This window comes from Engraulis encrasicolus, chromosome 14 (genome assembly GCF_034702125.1).
Source record: "Engraulis encrasicolus isolate BLACKSEA-1 chromosome 14, IST_EnEncr_1.0, whole genome shotgun sequence".
Taxonomy (NCBI): Eukaryota; Metazoa; Chordata; class Actinopteri; order Clupeiformes; family Engraulidae; genus Engraulis; species Engraulis encrasicolus.
This window is the reverse complement of record NC_085870.1, coordinates 3,231,571-3,241,570: the sequence shown is the minus strand read 5'-3', so window position 1 is coordinate 3,241,570 and position 10,000 is coordinate 3,231,571. Positions and strand designations below refer to the sequence as shown.

General features: G+C 43.0%; 1 protein-coding gene across 1 annotated transcript in view; it reads left to right on the top strand.

Moving 5' to 3' along the window:
- The window catches only part of chd6 (chromodomain helicase DNA binding protein 6), a 109,248-nt gene that overhangs the window by 62,061 nt on the left and 37,187 nt on the right, over positions 1-10,000 (top strand). Inside the window, exons 20-22 of the mRNA XM_063214795.1 lie at positions 4,491-4,598; positions 8,266-8,468; positions 9,649-9,848. Of these exons, the coding sequence (XP_063070865.1) occupies positions 4,491-4,598; positions 8,266-8,468; positions 9,649-9,848 (511 nt within the window). The remainder of the gene's footprint in view (positions 1-4,490; positions 4,599-8,265; positions 8,469-9,648; positions 9,849-10,000) is intronic.

Sequence of the window (10,000 nt, the reverse complement as noted above, 5' to 3'; positions counted from 1 at the left end):
CTGTGTTCCTTTGTCTTTCCCATGTTTAAGAGTGGATAAGAGAAATGGCCTCGGTGTCACGTCATATTTATACCTCAGGGAAACAGGAAGTGATGAATTACTAATTAAATGTTCCTACATACTCTGGTAAACTTTGTAAACTACTGTAGAAATGACAGAAATGCTTCAATTATATTTATTTCCTGGGAATTGTTAAGGGTGCCAATAATTGTGGAACAGGTGATTTAATGAAAAATAATTATTTTTTAGTCAGGGATTTTTTTATTTTCTTACAATTCATTTGAGTTGAAGGCTACATTTTCCTACAATTTTCAGTGTGACAGTATTCTTCTGCAATAAACACTGAATTTATTTTAAGGCTTTTAACACATCTCAACCAGGGGTGCCAATAATTATGGAGGGCACTGTACGTAAGCTGGGGCCCATTTGGACATTAGGCAGTCCCTCCAGGATTTTGCACTGGGATTTTGTGATTTTTGCGGTCAAAATGTCTGATTTTGTGGCGGCATTTTCTCATTTTTTGCAAAGATTTTGCGGCATTTTCTCATTTTTTGCAAAGATTTTGCACCCCTTTCTGGGTTTTTTGGTAACTGAAAACCACAATCAGTCTAAGCAGGCTTAAGACAAAAGAGAGAGAGATTCAGAAACACACTTCCTATATAGGCCTAATAGAATAATAAAATATTGACAATAATAAAATATTGTCAAAAACTGCCAGAGCGTCTTATAAGCCAGTGCGTCCAATGTGTAAAAAAAATCATGGCCGCGACACCCATAAATCTCTGTCGATATTTTAGAACGACTTCGGGGGAAAACGGGACTGCGCGTTATGAAAAAATAGGCCTACTTGTGGGTATAGCCTACCAGTAGGCTAATGAAGAGCGTCGCGGGGTACAGTAGCCAGGTTGTAGGCTATGCAAGCGTTACAATGTCACCTGTTGGAAGACGCGTCTCTCTCTCTCTCTCTCTCTCTCTCTCTCTCTCTCTCTCGTGCTCGTATTGCAAGCTGTTGCATATTATTTGCTTGATGCAAAGTTGTGATGGCATACACGCTCTCGTTGACATGGTTGTGTGCATGGTTGCATGGATTCGCAAGACTTTATTGCAATAACACAGTGAAAGCGTGGAAGGGCCGTTCACTTCCTATCTCGGTGTCCTTGACTGAAACAAGTTGCAAAACTCCACACTTCCGAATCCTTTGCGATCGGCACTACAGTGATTGTTATCAGAAGGCTTGTGCCTACGCATAGACATAGACCCTTAAATTACAAACATTAGCGAACATTGAAAAAAGATCAGACAACGACCGTCGGGTAGCATGCTCATGAAAGCGACAGGGGAGAGTGGAGAAGTTGCGCAAAAATGTAGCCTAACGATGTTTGCTACTGTGCGACAGCACCGCCACTATTTCATGACTGCATACACTTCTTCGTCATGGATAAATGGGCAACAATACTTTTTCCAGCCAGGATTGCACTGAAAAGTAGGCTACTGCTGTTAAAAAAAGGTCACGGTTGTGCAGCACCGACGCCTGCGTGTATGTGTGAGGGAGGGGAGGAGAGACACGCGGAGCAGCTGAGATGAGGGTCGCGACTTGCGAAATAGCAGGCAATTATTTTTCAATGTTTCAGTGACATATTAACAAAAATGCTTCCTGTTGGTTTTCGTCTCCGGTGGTATTGTTGTCACATTTTTATTTTTTTGACGAAAATATAAATCCATAAACTCCACAGAATGTTGGAAAATTTGCGGGAAAAATGCGGCTTTACAGGAATTACGTGGCATCGTGAAATTATGCGGAATATCATTGAATTTGCATGAATCCACGCGATCGCTGAATCGCGAAAAACTGGAGGGACTGATTAGGTAAAATAGGTAATGAATGCGTTACAATATGCAACCTTGCCTCCTCCACTTGTGCTTGTCTCCTCGTCCCGCCTCCAGGCCACCTCCTCCGTGGAGAAAACTATAAAGTTTCCCAGCTGTCAGTCTAGCCACAACAACTTTTGAGGGACTGTTTTTCATTCACCATCCCAATTGCAAATGAGAAAAAGACTTTACAATTGAGCTTTTGCAAGATATTGAAATATAATGCTGTTGTCAGTGATGTCATCATGGCATATTATTTCCTGGTACGAGGAGACAAGCACAAGTGGAGGAGGCAAGGTCGCATATTGTACGCACTCATTGTCAGCATACAGTAGATAAAGGAAAAAGGAAATGACAACTGATCTATGACTACTGCTCAGGTTGCCTCCTATGCAGCAAAAGTAGCGCTCTGATGCAGAGATGTGGACTTGAGACTTGTGACTTAGGCTTGAGTAAACATTCACTAGTCTGTTTCTCCCTTAATATTGGTGTCAGATTCACACAAATGCAGTTCAGGGGTGCTACTAAACAGGCACAGCAAGTATGATTGAAATCCGTGTCGGTCGGGTCCCAAAGTGGCTGATTTCACGTGAAATGACCCTACTCGCTTACTCGCCTCGCTTGAAGTTAAAATATTTTCAACTCGGGATCCGCCCCCACATCGCATCGCTTGTACAGTACTCGCCTAGTCGTCTCGCTGTAACACATCGATATTCTATTGAGTTCATTCGCTGAGCGAGTAACTAGCAGCGACGTGTGTGTGTGCGGCCCTTTATGACTGCTGATCTATGACTACTGCTGTGGCCCTCTGATGCAGAGGTGTGGACTTGTGACTTGTGACTTAGGCTTGGGTCAGACTTTTGAGTCACAAATTGATGACTTGACACTTGACTTGGCAATATAAGGAGTGACTTGTGACTTGGCACGGACTTGTAGCCTATTGACTCGAGACGTGACTTAGACTTGACAGTTTTAGCTTGCAATGACTTACCATGGCATTTCAAGTCTAAATACATTACATTTTCTGCATTTGTATGTGAAAATATTACATGGGGAAAAAAAGAATATGTAATGATGATTTGCCCTGAACCAGTACTGGTAGGTTTACTATTTTTTGTTAAGAACGCAACCGGCAAAGGAGGACATGCATAGCAGTGTGGAGATGGTGCGTAGAACACATGGGGACTTATTAAGGACTTAGTAAAAGATGAGACTTTGACTTTGGTATGACTTGGACTTGGACTTGACTTGGTCAAATGTGTCTTAACTTGTGACTTAACTCGGACTGGTTTGGAAGGAAGTCAGACTTGTTCCCATCTCTGCTCTGACGTCTTGTGAAACCCTCTATTGCTCGAAGGTTACTGCATCTGATCGTGAGCCCTAAATCACATTCTGCTTACTGTAAGCCTTCACAAAAGGAGGCTGTCCTTAGTGGTCTGGTGCATTTCATCCATGTCGTGTGCAGACTGTAAATAACTAGAGCGAGCAGGGATAAAACACCCCTGCAGGGCTGATAGTATTCAGGCTCCATGCCTGATTTCAGGCTTGACAGAGCTTGCAAAAAAAAAAAAAACATTGGTAATAATTAGCCATTAGGTTATTCTTATCTCAGAAAGTGTTACAGGTTCAGGGTTTTCTTCCACTATCAGGCTTGAATAATGGTCATACAACACAGGATATTAAATGTTTGAATTATGTGTCAAAATAGGCCTACGTTACGTCACTATGCAGTATCTTGTCGTCGTTGAAGCAGGGGAAAAAGTTCAGGCTCAGGATTTTTTTCAATATCACCCCTGCCCCTGGCATGCTGCCTTGAATCAGACGTGTGGACAGTAGCGTATCTCTCATGCTTGCCAGGAGATAGGCATACTATTTATTTAAAGTGATACTGTGCCATTTTGGATATAAGCTTACTGTACACCTCTCCTTGAGCTAAATGATTGAGTCTTACCTTTCTCCTGTACTTTCAATCATCGTTCTCCGAGTATGGAAGTTCAAATTTTTACCTCCTTGCTAGCAATTAACGTTGAATCCTATGAGACCAGTTGGTAAAATTGGAGGTAAAATGTACACTGCCATACTCAGAGAACGGCTGTAAGTACAGGAGAAAGGTAAAACTCAATTTACTCAAGGGGGGAGGTGTTAATATGAGCTTATTTCCAAAAATGGCACAGTATCACTTTAAGTGTTCTGATGGCATGGGGGATAGAGTTTCTTTTGTGGTTCTTGCGCACATTTCATCCATGTATGCAGACAGAGAACCTGGAAGATCAGTTACGTACATTCCACAACAATGAAATCAGTGTGTGTTCTATGTAGTCATGCATACATTGTTTTGTTTACGTAGAAAATGTTTAATGTTGATGTATATCATTTCAAAAACACTGTGTGTGTGTGTGTGATATGTGTGTGTGTGTGTGTGTGTGTGTGTGTGTGTGTGTGTGTGTGTGTGTGTGTGTGTGTGTGTGTGTGTGTGTGTGTGTGTGTGTGTGTGCGTGTGTGTGTGTGTGCATGTGTGTGTGTGTGTGTGTGTGTGTGTGCATGTGTGTGTGTGTGTGTGTGTTCGTGTGTGTGTGTGTGTGTGTGTGTGTGTGTGTGTGTGTTACGTGTGTGACCTCCAGGCCAGTTTCGTATCTTCTGGAAACAGAACCGACATCTCTCTGGATGATCCACAGTTTTGGCAAAAATGGGCTAAAATTGCAGAGCTGGAAATCGAGGAGAAGGAGAAGGTAAGACGTTAGTTAACCCGTGGTGTTGGAAACAAGGAACTTGTAAACAGAAACAGAAACATTATACAGAAACTTGTAAACTAGGCTAACCCTCCTAGCGGCCGAAGAAAATGTTTTTTTTGCCAATTGGGTTGGATCTAGAACTGAACCACTGGAGATAATGCAAATGAACACACCTATTGAGATCCCCAACGATGAGCATGTATCGAGGTGTGCGGATATTTCTTCTTCCTTTCATTATGTGCATTTAAACAGTTTGAACTATACATGTCTATGTTTCAGAATGAAGTCCAGTTGGAGTGCTTCCTGGAACTGTCTAGTTTTTTAAGATGGTGTCCTTTGGTGACAGGCTTGGTTGATTTAAAAAAAAGTTTTAGTAATACCAAGGCACTCATCTTCTTTGTAATTAAAATGCCCTTTATTTTGTTGGGCATAGCATGATTAAAATACTTCGACGCGTTTCGGCATGAAGCCTTCGTCAGGAAGTGAGCTCCCAACAAAATAAAGGCATTTTAATTACAAAGAAGATGAGTGCCTTGGTATTTCTAAAACTTTTTTAAAATGTCCATGTCTATGGTTCAAACCGTTTTAACTGTACATGTCTATGGTTTGAATACCAGCCACTGGTACCACAGTTTTGCCGGTTCTGTTCTGTTCTGTGCCCGACTACACCTTTCATGCCATAGTTTGGATTGCCAAGAGAATGCATGACCACAAGTCACGGACGGGCAGAATCTCTCTCTCTCTCTCTCTCTCCCCCTCTCTCTCTCTTTCTCTCTCTCTCTCTCTCTCTCTCTCTCTCTCTCTCTCTCTCTCGGCCATCTTGTGCGGGCCCGGTGCCAAAGGAGAGTTCCGAGCCACAGAGAGGATCAAAGGGAAGGGAAGAATGCGACGGCTTAGTGCGCTACGGCGGGGAAGGATGCAAATAGCCAGGGGGGATGAGAAACAGAGATGTAAAGACCGAGATAGGGGATGGATGGATGTAATGCAGTGTTTCTCAACCTTTTTTTAGGCGAGGCACCCTTTCAAATCATGAAAAATTTCAAGGCACCCCAAACCAACAAGCCGTAACATGGCATCGCATCCGATACCACACAAGCTTAGAAAAGTAACACATTTAGAGACGTCACACGACCTACGTTCGAAGTTGCAGCTAACTGGGGCGACCTATATTTACTTTATTGTGCGTAAATGGCAGATGAAAGATTCCACTGACTAGCATTAACTAATCAATTTAGACAAATATGTATTATATTACATAATTTATTCATCAGCCACGTTTCCGCGGCACCCCTGAGGGGGGCCCCGGCACCCCTGTTGAGAAATACTGATGTACTGTATGGACTACACTAGGTAAAAACAAAGAGAGTGTGATGATGAAAAAAAAATGAATGAGGCAGACAAAGAGGTGGGAAGCTAAAAAAGGGGGAGCAGGAAAGAAAGGGTAGAGGAAATAGGAGAGAGCGGGCTGGGTGCAGGGGAAAGGGAAAGGAGTGGAATCATTTGAATATCTGGCTCTGGCTCTCCTCTGCCGTCGAACAGATGGGTCGCATTAATGAGAAAAAGCAGCATGTGAAGCTGGGAGAAGAGATGGGAAGGATGACTAGATGAACGTTGCGCTTTTTAAGTGTGTCAGTTTGTGGATGTCTGTGTGGTGTGGTTGTGTGTGTGTGTGTGTGTGTGAGAGAGAGAGAGAGAGAGAGAGAGAGAGAGAGAGAGAGAGAGAGAGAGAGAGAGAGAGAGAGAGAGAGAGAGAGAGAGACCGAGAGAGAGAGACCGAGAGAGAGAGACAGAGAGAGAGACCCAGAGAGAGAGAGACCCAGAGAGACAGAGAGACAGAGACAGAGAGAGAGAGAGAGAGACAGACAGACAGACAGACAGAGACAGACAGAGAGACCGATTGTGTGGGTATAACTGCTTGGGCTGGGATTGTGCAATGTTGCCAGTGCCGTAATTGTACAATGAAGACAAAAAAAGGAAATGGCAGGAGATGTCATTGAGAGCTCATATGCTACCCTGTGGTTTAGATGTGTAGCTAGAGATGTTCCCTGGTCCCTGCCATACACTTTTTGTTTTGTCTGTAATCGGCTTTTGAATCAGGTGTGGCCCACAGAGAATTGTTTACTGTCACACAAATCTGATTGCGCTGTGTTATTATTTTTGTATGAGATCATTAGTTTTTTTTTTAAATGCAAAATATAATTTGCTTCCAAATTATACTCATCAGAGTGTAACACCTTCAGCAGCTCATATTTGTTCATCATTGATGACTACTGTATGATCAGTTAGTTGGTTTTGCATGATGTGTCATTTAGTAGATACTTTCCCAGTGCGACGTAGAGTGGCTGAACTTTAGAGACAGGCCCCTCAGAGCCACTCAGGCTTAAAGGGACATGGTGTGAGATTTTTAGTTGTTTATTTCCAGAATTCATGCTGCCCATTCACAAATGTTACCTTTTCCATGAATACTTACCACCAACATCAAATTCTAAGTATGCATTATGACTGCAAAAATGTCATTTTTCATACATGAAAAGGGGGATCTTCTCCGTGGTCCGCCATTTTGTATTTCCAAAAATAGCCATTTTTAGCTGCAAAAATGACTGTACTTGGACCATACTAGAAAATATTTGTTCATTACTTAGTAAACGTTCATGTCAAGATCAAATTTGGCAATAGGCAGCCCAGTTTCAATGAGCAGCATAGTTGCAGTACCTTTTCTGGCCATTTCCTGCACAGTGTACCTTTAAGCGCCTTTCTCATAGGTCACAGTGGTGGCAGATCCAGAGATTCTATGAAAATGTTATGAAAATGACCCTCTGCTTTTGAGACTTGGAGTCTTTTGATTGTATGAAAGAAAGAAAGCAAAGCTGTCTATGTTTTAAAATATGTACTTTTTAGAACTTATAATTTAGTTGTCATATAACCCTTTGATTGCCAAATTTCATTTGTGGCTGTCATGGGTAATTTCATAGAGACTGATGAAGGCTTGTTAGCCGAAACGCGTTTGCTTTTTGGACATGGTGGTAATATAAATAAATAATGAGACGCAGTTTGTGAGTGCGGATTTTTCTTCCTTAATTTGATAGAGAGCCTGATGAGGCTGAAGCAAAGAGCACAAAGGGTAACACTTAACTTGACGCCGGCGTCATAAGCATGTCATTACAGTGTCATAATTGTGTCATGACACAGTCATAGATAAGTCATAAACATTATGTCCATGTCATAAACATTTTATAACTGTTGGCCGTAATTGACATTCGGTTATGGCTGGGTTGTCTGTGCCAAAACCGAATGTCACTGAAGGCCAACAGTCATAAAATGTTTATGACATGGACAACATGTTTATGACTTATCTATGACTGTGTCATGACACAATTATGACACTGTAATGACATTCTTATGACACCAGCGTCAAGTAAAGTGATACCCTTTGTGCTCGTCAAGTAAAGTGTTACCGCGTTAAATTTACAAAAAATCAATAATTAGTAAAGAGAGTATACCAGTGATGACTTTTAAGATGCCATATTGTGTGTGTGTGTGTGTGTGTGTGTGTGTGTGTGTGTGTGTGTGTGTGTGTGTGTGTGTGTGTGTGTGTGTGTGTGTGTGTGTGTGTGTGTGTGTGTGTGTGTGTGTGTGTGTGTGTGTGTGTGTGCTCGGTGCTTAGGAGAGCCTGGTGATTGACACGCCGCGTGTGCGGAAGCAGACTCGTCACTACAACTCTTTTGAGGACGATGAGCTGATGGAATTCTCGGAGCTGGACAGCGACTCGGAGGAGCGGCCGTGTCGCACGCGACGCCTCAACGACGGCAACCGGCGATACCTGCGCGCAGAGTGCTTCCGTGTAGAGAAGAACCTGCTCATATTTGGGTACGCACTTTTTTCCTCTGTTGCTTAATACAGTCATGGCCAAAAGTATTGGCACCCCTTCAATTCTGTTAGAAAATACTCAATTTCTTCCAGAAAATGATTGCAATCACAAATTCTTTGTTATTAATATCTTCCTTTGTTTTTCTTGCAATGAAAACTTACAAAAGAGAATGAAAAAAATTCAAATGAATGATCATTTTACACAAAACTCCAAAAATGGGCCGGACAAAAGTATTGACACCCTCAGCCTAATACTTGGTAGCATACAAGTCAGTGAGCACAACCTTTAGACAAAATATCTGCGGTACCACTTGCGGTAACCATCGATGAGTTTCTTATGCTCTGCTGGAATTTTAGACCATCCTTGAGGTGATTTGAAGGGTGCTTTCTCCAAACTATCATTGTGAGATCTCTCCACAGGTTTTCTATGGGATTAGGGGGTGAAGATATTAATAACAAAGAATTTGTGATTGCAATAGAGTATTTTTTAACAGAATTGAAGGGGTGCCAATACTTTTGGCCATGACTGTATGTTTATTCATTACATATCTTGAATTATTATGATATTAGGGGATATTTTTTGTCATTTTGAAGTTTAGCGCATGCTATTGAAAATATGGAAGAAGGGCTATTCAGCCGTTTTTGCAGGTGTTTCATGCATCAATGGGTTAAAGCAACACTAAGTAATTTGATATGAAAGAGAGAGCACTGGTTAATGACTTCCCCCCTGTGACCTGGCGTGTCGGGAACTGGCAACCTACTGTATCCCTCTCCAGGGGTGGGGCACGTTTTTCATTCGAGGGGCCACTTCAAAATACTGTGAGGGCCGTAAAAGTCCTCTGAGGGCCGTACTATGAACACAAACCAGGATTTCCCCCTGCACTTTGAGCCTATATTGAAGGCATCCACCTTTAAAACCCCACCTTCTGTAGGCCCCTTGAATATAACTTGATTGTATTGCAAATGTCATTTCAAAGATTCTTTTTCAAAATATGTCATATTTCATGTCAAGCTGCATAACATTAAAATTGTCTCGGGGGCTGGATAAAACGGCCTCAAGGGCCGCAAAGGGTTCCCCACCCCTGCTCTAACCGCTTAGCCATGACTGCCCAGCCCATATGAATGCGCTCCCCCTCTGATCCCGCTGTCCTGTCCTGTGTCCCCTGTTTCCTGGTAACAGCTGGGGCCGCTGGAAGGACATCCTGACGCACGGGCGCTTCAAGTGGCACCTGGCGGAGCGGGACATGGAGATGATGTGCCGCGCGCTGCTGGCCTACTGCGTGCGCCACTACAAGGGAGACGACAAGATCAAGAGCTTCATCTGGGACCTCATCACCCCCACCAAGGACGGCCAGAACGAGGCGCTGCAGAACCACTCCGGTAAGCAGAACGAGGCACTGCAGAACCACTCTGGTAGGCAGAACGAGGCACTACAGAACCACTCTGGTAACCAGCCGCACACCAGTCACTGCTACACACTCTCTCTCTCTCTCCTTGTTTGACTGTCAAGATTCTCTCTCTCTCTCTCTCTC